The 20,392-nt window shown below is 42.0% G+C and overlaps 1 protein-coding gene across 6 annotated transcripts in view; it reads right to left on the bottom strand.

The window, feature by feature from the left end:
- The window catches only part of CAPS2 (calcyphosine 2), a 138,857-nt gene that overhangs the window by 89,282 nt on the left and 29,183 nt on the right, over nt 1-20,392 (bottom strand). For all 6 annotated transcript variants that reach the window (XR_013215788.1, XM_077265314.1, XM_077265313.1 and 3 more), the window contains exons 8-9: nt 14,678-14,745; nt 3,987-4,100 (exon numbers count right to left, since the gene is read on the bottom strand). Coding sequence is in view for 5 of the 6 variants with exons in the window: in XM_077265314.1 (XP_077121429.1) it covers nt 3,987-4,100; nt 14,678-14,745 (182 nt within the window). In the remaining variant the exon portion in view is untranslated. The remainder of the gene's footprint in view (nt 1-3,986; nt 4,101-14,677; nt 14,746-20,392) is intronic.

A 20,392-nucleotide genomic window follows, 5' to 3' on the forward strand; every position in this document is an offset into this window, starting at 1 on the left:
CCGGAGGATATCGTGTGCTGTGTATTTCTGTGAGTTAGACATTAAAACACGTTTTGCTTTGAACTTTGCTTGGTCACTGCCTCATCACTGTACAGGTGGATACCCCTGCACTACATATAGTTGGAGAATGCGGGCAGTGTGAACTGAGGCATACCCCAAAGCGTGCTGCATGTCAGTGAGCTAGCCTGCAACGCTACAGCTCAAGCCTGCTGGAAAAATGGAGGAGCTTTTGAAGCGGTTGGTCCTCACTCAGCAGCGGCAACAGGAGCAGCAGAAGAAGCAGGAGCTGCTGTATCAGGAGCAGCCATACAGTGCTGGTTGGGGCAAGGGGACCCAGGCACAGCTGGTAGGATTGATTGAGCGGTATACAGCCACTCAGGACTTTGGGGTGTGATGTACTTGGAGGAACGGACCCCAAAAGGTATATATATATATTATACACTATTTTCTTACTTTGAGCCTGGCGTTCACTATATGTGCTTTGGGTGCACATAGTACTAATATCCATGTGAACACTGCCGACTATAACAGTTTTGGCATATACATATTTCTTTTTTTGCACTTGTGCACTTTTTTGCAATTTTGCACATATATTTTTTTATATATTTTTTTACCGCACATGGTCATTTATATATGTTATATCTTTGATTGCACTGCTGCATGCACTATTTGCTTGCTATTTTTTGCACATACATATATGCCCCTGTATGCACAGTTGTATGCACCACTGGATTGTTATTGCGTTGGTCGCTTGCTCTTTTTTGCACATACATATATGCCCCTGAATGCACAGTTGTACGCATCATGGTTCAAGTGATTGATTTTTTTCTGCTGATTTTTTTTCTATGTATTCATTTTTCCTTTTGTTTGTGTCCGTTCTACTTGTGCTACTTATATATAGATATATTTTTTTATATAGATTATTTATAAAAAAAAATTTTTTTAAATAAGTACAAATTTGGTATTTGTCTCCAAGTACAGGCACAATTCTGTAGTGCCACTCCCTTACCATTAAATTTAATAAAGGTATTTTATACTTTATTATGCTTCCGCTTTATTTGACTTATGATTATTGATCTAATATATATATATATATATATATATATATATATATATATATATATATATATATATATATATATAATTATTATTATTATTATTATTATTATTATTATTATTATTATTATATTTTTTTTTCCCCCCTCATCATTATTTTTTTATATATATATTTTTTTTTCATATTTTTCTGATCTCCATATATAGGGCTCTTTGTTGTTTAGCCACTCAGGACTTTGCACGGCACACTGCTCCACTTTGGCTGTCACATTGGACCTCGCCAGCCCAGGAGCATGGAAACCGGACGAAACCTACACAAACATGGTGAGAACATACAGACTGTTTTTTCACGACACATTGAACTTTTTTTTTTTTTTAAATTTAGGAAAAAAATTGCGATTTTCAAACTTTAAATGCTTATATCCTTAAACCAGTCACACACAATAGTTAATAAATAACATTACTCATATGCCTACTTTATATCAGCATTAATTTCCAAATGTCCTTTTATTTTGTTATGATGTTAGAAGGGTTAAAATTTAGCAGCAATTTTTCATTTATTTTAAGGAAATTAACAAATCCCAAATTTTTACCGATTAATTCAGTTCTAAAAGGACTTTGAGGGACCTACATATCAGAAAACCCCCAGAAGTTATAACAGTTTAAAACTTGCACCTCTTAAATTATTCTAAACTCCTGTTAGGAAATGTATTAACCCTTCAGGTGCTACACAGGAATTAAGGCAGAGAGGATTAAAGAAATAGAAAATGTAAAATTATTTAGCTGCAAATTTTTCATTTTCACAAAAGGTAATAGGCGAAAATGGATCTTACAATGTATTAGGCAATTTCTCCAGAACGTGGCAATATCCCATATGTGGCCAAAAACTGCTATTTAGGAGCACAAAAGGGCTCTGAAGGGAAGGGTATTTGGAGTGTAAATTTGGCTGGAATAGACTGCAGATACCATGACACATTTGCAGAGCCACTGAGGTACCAGAACAGAAGAAACCCCCACAATTTACCATATTTCTTAAACTAAACCCCTCTATGAATTCACCTAGGGGTGTACTGAGCATTTTGAGCAACACAGGTGCATCAAAGAACTTTGACTCTGCCGGAACACAGACCATACAGAGCACTAAGTGATTCCATCTGCCTCACACAGAAATCCCAACATAAGCGCTCAGCAGAGAGCACAGAATAAATGTGCATTGAGTTTTATTTAAATTTTTGAGAGGCAGAATGAATAGACAGCAGTACAAGAATTGTTTTCATTTCTACGCTGTTTTTCATGCGGTAAAAGCAATAAGATGGATTTATTCTTCTGGTCAGTACAGTTATAGCGATACCAAATTTATTTTTATTTTTTTTAATGTTTTGCTACTATCACGCACTAAAAATGCATATTTTGGCATAAATAACGTGCTTGATCAATTTTCATTCTGAATTTTTAGATGCAGAATGAACAAAAAACAGCAATTCAATTATTGTTCATATATATTTATTTGCGCAGTTCACTGTGCGGTAAAAGTGATAAGACTGGTTTATTCTTGGGTCAATACAATTATAACGATATCAGATTTATATCTTGTTTTTATGCTGTATTTGCTTTTGCATCGCTATAGTCTGAAAGCTGTAACTTTTACATTTTTTGGCATTATCATTTATAGAATGTTTCATATATGACTTTTTGATTGTTTTTACTAAATTTTGTATATCAGTATGATGAAAAAGTGACATTTTTGGTGTGTTTTTTATAAATATTTTTTAGTGTTGGCTGTACGAAATAAATAATGTAACTGGAAGCGGTGACACCAATTGTGACTTTTTTTGTGTAGTTTACACAGGATCTGCATTTTTAGTGGCGAAACAGCTTTTTGTGATTTTCAAGCACTATGTTTTTTTTTCCTTTTTTCTTTACATATTTTATTTAAATTTTTTACTTAGTCCCACTGAGGGACATGTATATACAGTATATTTGTTTACTTTGATTGCTGGTCTCATGCACTGCAGTACTCATGTACTGCAAAGTGTGAGACCTGTCATTTCTGCAGAGGAACAGCCTGTTAGACCCTGCTTACAACGGTTCGGGTGCTTTGCTGATACGTGAAAGCAACAGATTACGGCAGCACCCTGGATACAAACAGAGCTCACATCCAGCATGTATTACAGGAAGGGAGACTCCTCCAAGAGAAAATTCCAAAACTTGAATCAGACTACAGCCTGCATATCAGGTGTATAAAAATGAATAAAGGAATGCCGATTGTAGACTGAAATTCAGTGCAATATTACTAACTAAATAGTTACCACTAACATGTAAAAAATATTTTTTCAATGTCAAAGGTTTCCAAAGTCATTAGGAAGACAATGAGAATTAAATAGTGATAAGCAAACGTGCTTGGAAAAGTTGTTATCCGAGCATGCTCGGGTGCTATCCGAGGGTCTTCGGCGTGCTCGAAAAATATGTTTGAGTCCCAGAGCCTGCAAGTCTCGCGGCTGTTCGACAGATGCCAGGATTGTAAAACAATCAGGCAATCCCTGGATTTGTTGTGACTGTCGCACAGCTGAGAAGCATGCAGCTGCGGGAACTCGAACATATTTTTCGGGCACACCGAAGACCCTCGGTTAGCACCCAAGAATGCTCGGATAACACCTTAACCAAGCACGTTCGCTCATCACTAATTTTCATCTATTCTCCATTGGAAAATTCTTTCAGTTCTTTGAGTTTCCTGGGTCGAATTGGTTGCACTCTTATTTTTAGGTTTAGCCACAGATTTTCAATAATGTTCAGATCAGGGGACTGGGAGGGCGTTCGATCATCACTAGAAATAAAGCCACACATCGTAATCTAAGTAATCTAGCCCCAAAAGAGAAGTCACTTGCAGGTAACTAACAGGTAGAAATAAAAACCACAGAGTTGGACATTACTTGGTTTCGTGTAACGTTCTCTTCCTGAAGCGGAGGGGAGCAGACGTCAGATCTTGCTGAGGATGATTCGGAAAGGATGCATTTACATTTTGTTCGGGGTCGCTAATAACAGCCCTAGAAAAACAACATCACATGTACTTTGAGCTAGAATAGCAAAATGCAAACAGTGGCATGATAGTAATTAGAGAGGACCAGCATTAAATACAGTCAGACTACTAACTGAATAAACAAACTTTACCAGAAAGGCTGCTGGCTGCGTTCAGCTATAATTGCTTCCTCATGTCAGCAGCTCATTAATCTCTAAAACAGGATTTTTACATTGGTGGATCTGTTTTTATGGCATAACTGCTTCATCTCTGCATAACAAGCAGCTCTGCACACTCTATACCTGACAATGTCTTTGCGAGACTTTTTCAAGGTCGTGAACACAATAAGCAATTTTACATTTAATTTAACAATTTAAATGTAGTCGATGCCAAGCTATTTTCCAAGCCACGGAGGGCGACCACACACAAGAAGGGCTCTCTTTTTTTCAGGCTGTTTACAGGGACGTCATACACAAGGTTTTGACAGAATGACAGACATGAAGAATCCATTGTGAAATATTTTTGTCATGGACATCATCGACATAATCGGCCTGTCAAGTTTTTTGGCTGAGCATAACTCAGCAGACTTATCTGTTGAAAATCAATCAAATTCAGGATGAATAGAGTTTTAAACTCAGAAATCCCAATTCATGAGGATGTTAAACAGCTCTGGCATACAACAGCTTTTATCTTTCTCACGCCAATGTAGGCGGGGTTGTGGAAGAACTGGGGTGGGATAGGGTGTGGCCTCTTAATGAATTTGGCGCATCTGAGAATGTCTGTAAACCGCTGTGTAGTATGATAATGCTATATAAGCAAAGCATAATCTACTATATATTTGTCTAAGGGTCACTTCCGTCTGTCTGTCTGTCTGTCCGTCTGTCTGTCACGGATATTCATTGGTCGCGGCCTCTGTCTGTCATGGAATCCAAGTTGCTGATTGGTCGTGGCAAAACGGCCACGACCAATCAGCGACAGGCACAGTCCAGCGGAAAAATGGCTGCTCCTTACTCCCTGCAGTCAGTGCCCGCTCCGTACTCCCCTCCAGTCTGCCCTCACACAAGGTTAATGGCAGCGGTAACGGACCGCGTTATGCCGCAGTGTAATGCACTCCGTTACCGCTACTATTAACCCTGTGTGACCTACTTTTTACTATTCATGCTGCCTATGCAGCATGAATAGTAAAACGATCTAATGTTAAAAATAATAATAATAATGAAAAAAAAAATCGTTATATACTCACCGTCCATCGGCCCCCGGATCGACAACAGGCCTTTCCCGCTCGCGACGCTCCGGTAACCGGTCCATGCTGCGATCTCGCGAGATGATGACGTAGCAATCTCGCGAGACCGCTACGTCATCATCTCGCGACACCGCAATGCACTCTTGAGACCGGAGCGCACGAGCAGCGTTGGTAACCGCTTCGCTTGGATCCGGGGGCTCCGGAAGGTGAGTATATAACTATTTTTTATTTTATTTCTTTTTTTTAACAGGGATATGATGCCCACATTGCTATATACTACGTGGGCTGGGCTATATACTACATGGGCTGTGCTATATACTATGTGGCTTGGCAATATACTACGTGGCTGAGCAATATACTACATGGGCTGGGCAATATACTACATGGGCTGTGCTATATACTACGTGGCTGGGCAATATACTACATGGGCTGTGCTATATACTACGTGGCTGGGCAATATACGACATGAGCTGTGCTATATACTACGTGGCTGGGCAATATACTACGTGACTATACAACGTGGGCTGCGCAACATACTATGTGGGCTGCGCAACATACTACGTGGACTGCGCAATATACTACGTGGGCTGCGCAATGTACTGCGTGGGCTGCGCAATGTACTGCGTGGGCTGCGCAATGTACTGCAATGCAATGCAATGTACCTACAAACCAGGGATTCAAGCTTGAGGAGGATAATTTGCATATTCCAGGTGCCTTCTGGGAAAAGCGAAGAGTCTCCCTCAGCAAGAAGATCGTTGGGTACAGCCGGGACCAGCTGCTTGGAAAGCATCACCAAACCAGGAATTCAAGCTTGAGGAGGATAATTTGCATATTCCAGGTGCCTTCTGGGAAAAGCGAAGAGTCTCCCTCAGCAAGAAGATCGTTGGGTACAGCCGGGACCAGCTGCTTGGAAAGCATCACCAAACCAGGGATTTAAGCTTGAGGAGGATAATTTGCATATTCCAGGTGCCTTCTTGGAAAAGCGAAGAGTCTCCCTCAGCAAGAAGATCGTTGGGTACAGCCGGGACCAGCTGCTTGGAAAGCATCACCAAACCAGGGATTCAAGCTTGAGGAGGATAATTTGCATATTCCAGGTGCCTTCTTGGAAAAGCGAAGAGTCTCCCTCAGCAAGAAGATCGTTGGGTACAGCCGGGACCAGCTGCTTGGAAAGCATCACCAAACCAGGAATTCAAGCTTGAGGAGGATAATTTGCATATTCCAGGTGCCTTCTGGGAAAAGCGAAGAGTCTCCCTCAGCAAGAAGATCGTTGGGTACAGCCGGGACCAGCTGCTTGGAAAGCATCACCAAACCAGGGATTTAAGCTTGAGGAGGATAATTTGCATATTCCAGGTGCCTTCTTGGAAAAGCGAAGAGTCTCCCTCAGCAAGAAGATCGTTGGGTACAGCCGGGACCAGCTGCTTGGAAAGCATCACCAAACCAGGGATTCAAGCTTGAGGAGGATAATTTGCATATTCCAGGTGCCTTCTTGGAAAAGCGAAGAGTCTCCCTCAGCAAGAAGATCGTTGGGTACAGCCGGGACCAGCTGCTTGGAAAGCATCACCAAACCAGGAATTCAAGCTTGAGGAGGATAATTTGCATATTCCAGGTGCCTTCTGGGAAAAGCGGAGTCTCCCTCAGCAAGAAGATCGTTGGGTACAGCCGGAACCAGCTGCTTGGAAAGCATCACCAAACCAGGGATTCAAGCTTGAGAAGGATAATTTGCATATTCCAGGTGCCTTCTGGGAAAAGCGAAGAGTCTCCCTCAGCAAGAAGATCGTTGGGTACAGCCGGGACCAGCCTTACGGCGTGCAAATTTTTGCCTGTAGGACATTATTGCAAGAAAGCTTGGCTGAGTAGATTACACAAGAAGGAAAACACACAGCAAGTCAGCAGGATCTAGGAGCAACATGGCAGATGTGACAACCTACATGGTGAGCTGCAGCATGTGCTACATGTTCACAGATCGACCAGAAGAAGAATCCAATTTCACCTGTCAGAAGTGTAGACTAGTGGCCCTTTTAGAAAAAAAGGTGCGGGGTATGGAAGAAAGAATAGCAACTTTGAAACTCATCAAAGAGAATGAAGACTTCCTAGACAGAACAGAAGCATCTCTACTGGTCACAGAAGGTGAAAAAAGTGTCAGAGAACCTCCAAAAGCAGATGAGTGGAAGCATGTGACCAAAAGAAGCAAAAAGACCATGGAGAAATCACCAACCACACAACTGAAGAACCGATATCAAATCTTTGTAGAGGATGAAGATGGCACACCTAAGGATGAAGCACTACCAGCAAGCAAAAAAGAAAATGGTACACAGCAACAAGTGACAGCAAAAAGTACAGCCAAGAAGCAACGAAGAGTGGTGGTGGTGGGAGACTCACTACTGAGAGGCACAGAAGCAGCCATCTGCAGATCGGACATAACCGCAAGAGAAGTATGCTGCCTTCCAGGTGCGATGATCAAGGATGTGACCGATAGGATACCAAAGCTCTTCAGCTCCAAGGACGTCCACCCATTTCTTCTGATACATGTTGGCACCAATGACACGGCAAAGAAGGACCTACCGACAATCTGCAAGGACTTTGAAGAAAGTAAAGGAACTGTATGCACAGGTAGTTTTTTCTTCTATCCTTCCAGTAGACGGGCATGGCACCAGGAGATGGAACAGGATCCTTGATGCGAACAACTGGCTAAGACGATGGTGCAGAGACAACAAGGATTCGGATTCCTGGACCACGGTGTGAATTACTTGTACGATGGACTCCTCGCCAGAGACGGACTACACCTCAACAAACCTGGGAAACACACATTCGCCAGAAGACTCGCTACACTCATCAGGAGGGCGTTAAACTAGAAGAAGAGGGGACGGGAAGAAAAACATTAGACTCGAACAAAGAAGACCCAGGAAAACATACTCAGAAGGGAGGTAAGAACATTTCTAAAACAATCCACAGCGAGGAGATTGGAACAAAACAAAATCCTCTAAACTGCATGCTCGCAAACGCCAGAAGCCTGACAAACAAGATGGAAGAACTAGAAGCAGAAATATCTACAGGTAACTTTGACATAGTGGGAATAACCGAGACATGGTTAGATGAAAGCTATGACTAGGCAGTTAACTTACAGGGTTACAGTCTGTTTAGAAAGGATCGTAAAAATCAGAGAGGAGGAGGGGTTTGTCTCTATGTAAAGTCTTGTCTAAAGTCCACTTTAAGGGAGGATATTAGCGAAGGGAATGAGGATGTCGAGTCCATATGGGTTGAAATTCATGGAGGGAAAAATGGTAACAAAATTCTCATTGGGGTCTGTTACAAACCCCCAAATATAACAGAAATCATGGAAAGTTTACTTCTAAAGCAGATAGATGAAGCTGCAACCCATAATGAGGTCCTGATTATGGGGGACTTTAACTACCCGGATATTAACTGGGAAACAGAAACCTGTGAAACCCATAAAGGCAACAGGTTTCTTCTAATAACCAAGAAAAATTATCTTTCACAATTGGTGCAGAATCCAAGCAGAGGAGCAGCACTTTTAGACCTAATACTATCTAATAGACCTGACAGAATAACAAATCTGCAGGTGGTCAGGCATCTAGGAAATAGCGACCACAATATTGTACAGTTTCACCTGTCTTTCACTAGGGGGACTTGTCAGGGAGTCACAAAAACACTGAACTTTAGGAAGGCAAAGTTTGACCAGCTTAGAGATGCCCTTAATCTGGTAGACTGGGACAATATCCTCAGAAATAAGAATACAGATAATAGATGGAAAATGTTTAAGAACATCCTAAATAGGCACTGTAAGCGGTTTATACCTTGTGGGAATAAAAGGACTAGAAATAGGAAAAACCCAATGTGGCTAAACAAAGAAGTAAGACAGGCAATTAACAGTAAAAAGAAAGCATTTGCACTACTAAAGCAGGATGGCACCATTGAAGCTCTAAAAAACTGTAGGGAGAAAAATACTTTATCTAAAAAACTAATTAAAGCTGCCAAAAAGGAAACAGAGAAGCACATTGCTAAGGAGAGTAAAACTAATCCCAAACTGTTCTTCATCTATATCAATAGTAAAAGAATAAAAACTGAAAATGTAGGCCCCTTAAAAAGTAGTGAGGAAAGAATGGTTGTAGATGACGAGGAAAAGGCTAACATATTAAACACCTTCTTCTCCACGGTATTCACGGTGGAAAATGAAATGCTAGGTGAAATCCCAAGAAACAATGAAAACCCTATATTAAGGGTCACCAATCTAACCCAAGAAGAGGTGCGAAACCGGCTAAATAAGATTAAAATAGATAAATCTCCAGGTCCGGATGGCATACACCCACGAGTACTAAGAGAACTAAGTAATGAAATAGATCCATTATTTCTTATTTTTAGGGACTCTATAGCGACGGGGTCTGTTCCGCAGGACTGGCGCATAGCAAATGTGGTGCCAATATTCAAAAAGGGCTCTAAAAGTGAACCTGGAAATTATAGGCCAGTAAGTCTAACCTCTACTGTTGGTAAAATATTTGAAGGGTTTCTGAAGGATGTTATTCTGGATTATCTCAATGAGAATAACTGTTTAACTCCATATCAGCATGGGTTTATGAGAAATCGCTCCTGTCAAACCAATCTAATCAGTTTTTATGAAGAGGTAAGCTATAGGCTGGACCACGGTGAGTCATTGGACGTGGTATATCTCGATTTTTCCAAAGCATTTGATACCGTGCCGCACAAGAGGTTGGTACACAAAATGAGAATGCTTGGTCTGGGGGAAAATGTGTGTAAATGGGTTAGTAACTGGCTTAGTGATAGAAAGCAGAGGGTGGTTATAAATGGTATAGTCTCTAACTGGGTCGCTGTGACCAGTGGGGTACCGCAGGGGTCGGTATTGGGACCTGTTCTCTTCAACATATTCATTAATGATCTGGTAGAAGGTTTACACAGTAAAATATTGATATTTGCAGATGATACAAAACTATGTAAAGCAGTTAATACAAGAGAAGATAGTATTCTGCTACAGATGGATCTGGATAAGTTGGAAACTTGGGCTGAAAGGTGGCAGATGAGGTTTAACAATGATAAATGTAAGGTTATACACATGGGAAGAAGGAATCAATATCACCATTACACACTGAACGGGAAACCACTGGGCAAATCTGACAGGGAGAAGGACTTGGGGATCCTAGTTAATGATAAACTTACCTGGAGCAGCAGTGCCAGGCAGCAGCTGCCAAGGCAAACAGGATCATGGGGTGCATTAAAAGAGGTCTGGATACACATGATGAGAGCATTATACTGCCTCTGTACAAATCCCTAGTTAGACCGCACATGGAGTACTGTGTCCAGTTTTGGGCACCGGTGCTCAGGAAGGATATAATGGAACTAGAGAGTACAAAGGAAGGCAACAAAATTAATAAAGGGGATGGGAGAACTACAATACCCAGATAGATTAGCGAAATTAGGATTATTTAGTCTAGAAAAAAGACGACTGAGGGGCGATCTAATAACCATGTATAAGTATATAAGGGGACAATACAAATATCTCGCTGAGGATCTATTTATATTAAGGAAGGTGATGGGCACAAGGGGGCATTCTTTGCGTCTGGAGGAGAGAAGGTTTTTCCACCAACATAGAAGAGGATTCTTTACTGTTAGGGCAGCGAGAATCTGGAATTGCTTGCCTGAGGAGGTGGTGATGGCGAACTCAGTCGAGGGGTTCAAGAGAGGCCTGGATGTCTTCCTGGAGCAGAACAATATTGTATCATACAATTATTAGGTTCTGTAGAAGGACGTAGATCTGGGGATTTATTATGATGGAATATAGGCTGAACTGGATGGACAAATGTCTTTTTTCGGCCTTACTAACTATGTTACTATGTTACTGCGTGGGCTGCGCAATGTACTGCGTGGGCTGCGCAATGTACTGCGTGGGCTGCGCAATGTACTGCGTGGGCTGCGCAATGTACTGCGTGGGCTGCGCAATGTACTGCGTGGGCTGTGCTATACACTATGCATACATATTCTAGAATGCGTTAGAATCGGGCCACCATCTAGTAAATAATAATTTTATGCCTGAATGCCCATAATTAAGACTGGCGTACATAACATCAGTCTTAATGAATCAGGGCCAAAGGGTATAGATTTATCTAAACCATCTTTGTTGCCCATAGAAACCAATCCCAGTCCAGCTTTCATTTTATCAGCACAATTGAAAATAAGAAGACTGAGCTTTCATTGGTTGCTCTGTTTCTTTTGAGCATTTTTTTGAAAAATGAGGCGCATAGGTTCCAAAATGAGACTATGGAGCTATTCCAAAGACAACACTAGGAAAATGCTTCTATTACCATCTACTTTGACTCTGCTGAAATCTCCTAATTGTTTTCAAAGGTCCTTTTCATACTTCATTTTTGCAGTCTGTTCCGGAGTTCTGCCCAAATAGCCCTAAAAACAGGATTCAGATGAACCCCAATGAAGCCACAGATTGCAGTGACATGAACAGAGTTCACATGCACTGCATTTGTGTTTTTTTTCTAACCCATTTGATGAAGACTGGTAAAGAAAACAGTCTTCATATAAAAACCCCAATTTAAAAAAGTTGAGATGTAATGTTAACTGTAAAGAAACAAAAATGCAATGATTGGGAAATCTCTCAAAGCCTTATTTTATTCACAGCAGAACATAGAGCAGAGATTATAAGAAGAAGTACATTTTTCCATTTCATTTAAATAATGTAGAAATTGATGGCAGCAACACATCTAAAAAAGTTAGAACAGCTCTAACAAAAGGCTGGAAAAGTAAGTTGTACTAATGAAAAACAACTGGAGAGTCAAGTTTGTGCTAAGTCACATGAACATATAAAGAAAGCATGCTGGAGAGGTAGAGTCTCTCAGAAGCAAATATAGTCAGAGGTTCCTAAACCTGAAATTGCAAAGACTTTGAATATTCCACCATCTAGAGTGCATAATATCATCAAAAGATTTGGAGATTCTGGTGGAATCCATGTTCAAAAGTGACAAGGCCAATAGTCAATATTGGCTGCTGGTTATCTAATGGTGGCATTGTTCTAAAAGCAGGTATGATTCACTTGTGGGCTCGGGAATACTTCCAGAAATGATTGTCTGTGAGCACAGTTTGCATTCCACAAATGTAATTTAAAGCTCTATCATCAAAAGAAGAAGCCAGACATTAACACAATCCAGAAATACTGCCGCCTTCTCTGGGTCAAAGCTCATTTAAAAGGGGATGAGGCAAAATAGAAAACTGTTCTGTGGTAGATTAATCAAAATCTGAAATTCTTTATAGAAATCATGAACGCTGTGTCCTGGGGACTCAAGAGGCGAGGGACCATCCAGCTTGTTATCAGCTCACAGTTTATAACCCTGCATCTCTGTTGGTATGGAGTTGCATTAGTGCCTGTGGCACGGGCAGTTTACACATCTTGAAAGCCACTATCAATTCTGAGCATTATATAGTTTTTAGAACATTTCCTATCATTCAGACAATGTCTATTTCCAGGAAGACCTTGAATATTTCAGCAAGATAATGCTAAATCACACACTGCATCCTTCACAACAGCATGGCTTCACAGAAGAAGAGTTTGGGTGATGAATTTGCCGCCTGCAGTCCAGACTGCATTCTGTCAAAAAAGACCCAGGACTGTCAAGCAGGTTGAAACCTATATCATACAAAAATTGGATAACATTCCTGTCCCAAATCTCCAGCAATTGGTCTCCTCACTTGTAAAAAGAATATGGAATGCTACACAATGACAGACATGGCCCTGCCCCAACATTTGAGAAATGTTACTACTATCAATTTCGAAACGAGTTGATTTTGACAAATGAAATGGAAAAATGTGCACCTTCTAATCTGTGTTCTACTTTCTGTTGTGAATAAAGGCCCCGTCTCACTAAGCGATTTACCAACGATCACGACCAGCGATACGACCTGGCCGTGATCGTTGGTAAGTCGCTGTGTGGTCGCTGGGGAGCTGTCACACAGACAGCTCTCTCCAGCGACCAACGATCAGGGGAACGACTTCGGCATCGTTGAAACTGTCTTCAACGATGCCGAAGTCCCCCTGCAGCACCCGGGTAACCAGGGTAAACATCGGGTTACTAAGCGCAGGGCCGCGCTTAGTAACCCGATGTTTACCCTGGTTACCAAAAAAAACAAACAGTACATACTCGCCTTTCGGTGTCCAGGTCCCTTGCCGTCTGCTTCCTGCTCTGACTGAGATCCGGCCGTACAGTGAGAGCAGAGCGCAGCGGTGACGTCACTGCTGTGCTCTCACTTCTCACTTTCCGGCCGGCAGTCAGTGAGAGCAGGAAGCAGACGGCGAGGGACCTGACGGACATCAGAAGGCGAGTATGTACTGTTTGTTTTTTTTTACATTTACGCTGGTAACCAGGGTAAACATCGGGTTACTAAGCGCGGCCCTGCGCTTAGTAACCCGATGTTTACCCTGGTTACCAGTGAAGACATCGCTGGATCGGTGTCACACACACCGATTCAGCGATGTCAGCGGGGCCTCAACGACCAGAAAAAGGTCCAGGCCATTCCGACACGACCAGCGATCTCGCAGCAGGGGCCTGATCGCTGGTACGTGTCACACATAGCGAGATCGCTATGGAGGTCGCTGTTGCGTCACAAAACTAGTGACTCAGCAGCGATCTCGCTAGCGATCTCGCTATGTGAGACGGGGCCTTAAGGCTATAAGAGATGTCTAGATCACTGCATTCTTGTTTTCTTTACATTTTACACAGCATCCCAACATTTTGGAAATTGGGGTCATACCTACACTCTTTTTGCCTATCATGTGATGCACCACAGATCATTTGGAGTGCAAGTGCAGAGACACCAACCGATCGAAAGACCTGTCACACCGGGCTTCTCAAGAAGCTTTGCTCTACGTGTGGCCCTCCAACTTTCTGAGCAGAGCACATGACAAGTTTTTTGAGCAATTAGTGAATGTCTTAGGAACTGAACCGCCACTCATTTTCCTGTTTCAGATCTAAGAAAAAAGTATAGGTACAGTCTAAATGGTCCAAAAGTGCCAAAATGAACTCAAAAGTAAGCCCTGCTCTCACTTTTCCTCCTCATCAGAAATCTGTTTTGAGCCACAGCTGTAGAGAAGTGCTAGTGTGACCCTCTCATGTCTGCCGGAGGGGTAGACAGCACTGACAATGGTAAAGGTCATACTGTACCTGCTTTTCTCCCGTCCAGTCTGGCACTTGGGGGGCTCGTTAATAGACACTAGTGTCTCCACTAGCCCAGTCTTGAACATATACTCTACTAAATATAGAAGGACCTTTCCTGTTCACAAGAGATATTTTACAATGCGTACAGGCATTTAGTAAAAAGGGTTAATGTACCTAGAAAGATGGTCTATCATAACTTGCTCGACAACAGATTGCTTCCTTCTCTCTGCCGCCAGGTCGTCCTGCGATAATGTCCAGGGAAATACAAAAAGGAAACATTCCGATTAGCAGAAAGTAGGATAATCAGGCTGCGGAGAACGACCAGACTGTGGAGATTCACAAGTGACATGCGGATTTCATTCTGCTGCTCTAAGGAAGCTCTTTGCTTTTGAGGCTTCTGCAAGACACCCGTCATAAGGAAATAAGCCAGGCATATCCTGAAGCAGCTAAAATGTCAGCAACATCTCCAATTAAACTCAAAATCACCGTACAAAACCACACTAAATCCCTTCAGCGATTGGCCACCTACAGCACATTGCTTAGCGGAGCATAAAAGTACACTGAGCAAAACTAAGCAGGGCTGCCCGTTACTGCACCTCCCAGCACGGGAGAAGCCCCCAGGAAGCCTATGCAGCAGACACGTACTTACATAATATCGGCAAAAGAGTAGCAAACAACTCACTTTAACAATGTACCTGACATTTCCTCGCAGTTACTATTGTGTAATGTTACATATGATTAATTACATTTATTACCAATCGGAAGTGGGCATAAGGGACCACCACTTTATTCACGCCATTCAGCCATTTAGGAGTCCCACAGAAGAGAATAGACTGGTGGTCATGCATGCCGTTCTGACATCTCTTACTATGCAGATGGAGCCGGAGCCAAATGAATTGGCAAATCGCTCCTGCTCTACGGGTGGAGCTCGGCCGCCCAGAATGTCTCTACTGTAGCAGCCAAGATGGCAAGTATTGTAGCAGACGTGCCTTCTTGGTGGAGAAACAATGGAACTGTATACTGTGTCTAGCGTGTATATAAAAGGTATCAACCACTGAGGACTCTCAATTCTAAATATTTTTCTAGCGTGTTTACAGTGTCATTTTTGCATCAATTTGACATGGTTGCACCTAAAGTTGGGTGATTTTGCCTAAAATTTAAATCTCAACTTTTTCAAAGCTAAGCATGATTTTCTATTTAAATCTCAATATCCTTTTTTTTTTTAAACTAAAAAAATGATAAAAATACAAATACATATAAAAAAAGATGAAAATACAAATGCATATCTTTTTTGTGCAAAAGGCAATTGCTTGCACCGAATTTCTTAATTCAAATTGATCAAAAAAATTGTCCCTTCGATGCCTTGGCGTGGTGCCAAAACTGAGCGGTTCTGCCTGTTTTTGGTGCCAACCAGCACATGCGCAGTGATGCGGAGCGTGATGGCTTCATCTTCGTCTGTACACTCCACATATGCTGGTTGTCGCCACGGCCGCCTTGTGATGGCGTATCACAGTGAGAAGAGACAGTCACTAAGGCTATTTGAGAGAGACCCCAATGCAAATAGGTCACAGTGTGATACATACCAGTCAGAAACTTCTCTGTGTAGTCATGGCCAAACGTTACTTCATGCCAACTGGTATCCTTCTATGCTACTGGGGTTAGGTTATCGTTGATTACCATACTTACTTACTATTGCACTACTATTATGTATGTATGTATGGTTCTCGGTAGTCTACATCAGTAATACACAGGTATCATGTTCATTTTTATTGTCATGCTCTACAGCCTTGTATATCCTATGTCTTACTATTCCTTTTAAATACCTTTTAATCATATTCAATAAAAATATATTTTTTAATTAAAGATATTAGTGCCTTGCACTCATTTCTCTGTAGGCTTTCTCTAATTTTTGCGCTAATTGGCATGCTTACTTTGTGACCATGATATCCATACAGGTCAATTACATGTAACATATTGTAAGAGTCATGTCGGCCTGGTAGTCGGGGGCAGGTATATCTCGCCCAGGTATTTGTCCTATGTGAATTAGGCCGCTCAGTATCTTCAGGATACCGAGGGGTTAATTACTGCAGGAATAAAGGCTGACCAGCTGGAGGTTTCAGGTGTCAGCCTGGGGCACACAGAATGCCTGTCTGTGTGAGACAATGTGAGTAAGAGCTGTGCTCATGACCTGTGTTATGTTTGCTGGGTGGGAGTAGCCCCCCCAGTTGTTAGATAGGAACGTGTTTGTTTAGTAAGTGCCGGACAGGCAAGGGTTTATTTTTATGATTTGTTTTCTGTATTTTGCTTTCACTTTAATAAACCTGACCTGAGGTCAGTTTACCTGGAAACCTGCTGTCGCCTCAGAGTTTAATACACAAACCACGTGACCTTTGACCCCAGCAAAGGCGATCCCGGAGTGTTTTGTTACAATATAAACATCTGAGTAAAAGATCTAAAAACACCAAAGCAGCCAACCTTGTGAAAATCAAAATTTGTGTTTGTCTCAAGTTTTGGCCATGATTGTATATACGATTTATTGACTGTGCACATACTATAGTATACCACATACGGTACACAGGATAGCAGTAGACTGATATAAGAGATATTGTGAGTACATAAAATCAGATTTTACATATAGGATTATGTGTTATGTATATATTATACTGTGACTACAGACATCAGATGTAGCATATAGGATAGTATGTGACTGGTATATATTATACTGTGACTACAGACATCAGATGTAGCATATAGGATAGTATGTGACTGGTATATATTATACTGTGACTACAGACATCAGATGTAGCATATAGGATAGTATGTGACTGGTATATATTATACTGTGACTACAGACATCAGATGTAGCATATAGGATAGTATGTGACTGGTATACAGTGGGGCAAAAAAGTATTTAGTCAGTCAGCAATAGTGCAAGTTCCACCACTTAAAAAGATGAGAGGCGTCTGTAATTTACATCATAGGTAGACCTCAACTATGGGAGACAAACTGAGAAAGAAAAATCCAGAAAATCACATTGTCTGTTTTTTTATCATTTTATTTGCATATTATGGTGGAAAATAAGTATTTGGTCAGAAACAAAATTTCATCTCAATACTTTGTAATATATCCTTTGTTGGCAATGACAGAGGTCAAACGTTTTCTGTAAGTCTTCACAAGGTTGCCACACACTGTTGTTGGTATGTTGGCCCATTCCTCCATGCAGATCTCCTCTAGAGCAGTGATGTTTTTGGCTTTTCGCTTGGCAACACGGACTTTCAACTCCCTCCAAAGGTTTTCTATAGGGTTGAGATCTGGAGACTGGCTAGGCCACTCCAGGACCTTGAAATGCTTCTTACGAAGCCACTCCTTCGTTGCCCTGGCGGTGTGCTTTGGATCATTGTCATGTTGAAAGACCCAGCCACGTTTCATCTTCAATGCCCTTGCTGATGGAAGGAGGTTTGCACTCAAAATCTCACGATACATGGCCCCATTCATTCTTTCATGTACCCGGTTCAGTCGTCCTGGCCCCTTTGCAGAGAAACAGCCCCAAAGCATGATGTTTCCACCACCATGCTTTACAGTAGGTATGGTGTTTGATGGATGCAACTCAGTATTCTTTTTCCTCCAAACACGACAAGTTGTGTTTCTACCAAACAGTTCCAATTTGGTTTCATCAGACCATAGGACATTCTCCCAAAACTCCTCTGGATCATCCAAATGCTCTCTAGCAAACTTCAGACGGGCCCGGACATGTACTGGCTTAGGCTACGTTCACATTTGCGTTGTGCACCGCAGCGTCGGCGCCGCAGCGCACAACGCAAACAAAAACGCAGCAAAACGCATGCACAACGCTGCGTTTTGCGCCGCATGCGTCCTTTTTTTAATTGATTTTGGACGCAGCAAAAATGCAACTTGCTGCGTCCTCTGCGCCCAGACGTGGGCGCCGCAGCGACGCATGCGGCGCAAAACGCAAGTGCGACGCATGTCCATGCGCCCCCATGTTAAATATAGGGGCGCATGACGCATGCGGCGACGCTGCGGCGCCCGACGCTGCGGCGCACACCGCAAATGTGAACGTAGCCTTAAGCAGTGGGACACGTCTGGCACTGCAGGATCTGAGTCCATGGTGGCGTAGTGTGTTACTGAGGGTCTGTGAGAGCCAGAAATCTTGATTGTTTGTTTCTGACCAAATACTTATTTTCCACCATAATATGCAAATAAAATGATAAAAAAACAGACAATGTGATTTTCTGGATTTTTCTTTCTCAGTTTGTCTCCCATAGTTGAGGTCTACCTATGATGTAAATTACAGACGCCTCTCATCTTTTTAAGTGGTGGAACTTGCACTATTGCTGAATGACTAAATACTTTTTTGCCCCACTGTATATTATACAGTGACTACAGACATCAGATGTAGCATATAGGATAGTATGTGACTGGTATATACAGGTCCTTCTCAAAAAATGAGCATATAGTGTTAAATTTCATTATTTACCATAATGTAATGATTACAATTAAACTTTCATATATTATAGATTCATTATCCACCAACTGAAATTTGTCAGGTCTTTTATTGTTATAATACTGATGATTTTGGCCTACAACTCCTGATAACCCAAAAAACCTGTCTCAATAAATTAGCATATCAAGAAAAGGTTCTCTAAACGACCTATTACCCTAATCTTCTGAATCAACTAATTAACTCTAAACACATGCAAAAGATACCTGAGGCTTTTAAAAACTCCCTGCCTGGTTCATTACTCAAAACCCCCATCATGGGTAAGACTAGCGACCTGACAGATGTCAAGAAGGCCATCATTGACACCCTCAAGCAAGAGGGTAAGACCCAGAAAGAAATTTCTCAACAAATAGGCTGTTCCCAGAGTGCTGTATCAAGGCACCTCAATGGTAAGTCTGTTGGAAGGAAACAATGTGGCAGAAAACGCTGTACAACGAGAAGAGGTGACCGGACCCTGAGGAAGATTGTGGAGAAGGACCGATTCCAGACCTTGGGGAACCTGAGGAAGCAGTGGACTGAGTCTGGTGTGCAGGAAATGGGCTACAGGTGCCGCATTCCCCAGGTAAAGCCACTTTTGAACCATAAACAGCGGCAGAAGCGCCTGACCTGGGCTACAGAGAAGCAGCACTGGACTGTTGCTAAGTGGTCCCAAGTACTTTTTTCTGATGAAAGCAAATTTTGCATGTCATTCGGAAATCAAGGTGCCAGAGTCTGGAGGAAGACTGGGGAGAAGGAAATGCCAAAATGCCTGAAGTCCAGTGTCAAGTACCCACAGTCAGTGATGGTGTGGGGTGCCATGTCAGCTGCTGGTGTTGGTCCACTGTGTTTCATCAAGGGCAGGGTCAATGCAGCTAGCCATCAGGAGATTTTGGAGCACTTCATGCTTCCATCGGCTGAAATGCTTTATGGAGATGAAGATTTCATTTTTCAGCACGACCTGGCACCTGCTCACAGTGCCAAAACCACTGGTAAATGGTTTACTGACCATGGTATTACTGTGCTCAATTGGCCTGCCAACTCTCCTGACCTGAACCCCATAGAGAATCTGTGGGATATTGTGAAGAGAAAGTTGAGAGACGCAAGACCCAACACTCTGGATGAGCTTAAGGCCGCTATTGAAGCATCCTGGGCCTCCATAACATCTCAGCAGTGTCACAGGCTGATTGCCTCCATGCCACGCCGCATTGAAGCAGTCATTTCTGCCAAAGGATTCCCGACCAAGTATTGAGTGCATAACTGAACATTATTATTTGATGGTTTTTTTGTTTGTTATTAAAAAACACTTTTATTTGATTGGACGGGTGAAATATGCTAATTTATTGAGACAGGTTTTTTGGGTTATCAGGAGTTGTAGGCCAAAATCATCAGTA

The sequence above is a fragment of the Ranitomeya variabilis genome, chromosome 5, assembly GCF_051348905.1.
Source record: "Ranitomeya variabilis isolate aRanVar5 chromosome 5, aRanVar5.hap1, whole genome shotgun sequence".
Taxonomy (NCBI): Eukaryota; Metazoa; Chordata; class Amphibia; order Anura; family Dendrobatidae; genus Ranitomeya; species Ranitomeya variabilis.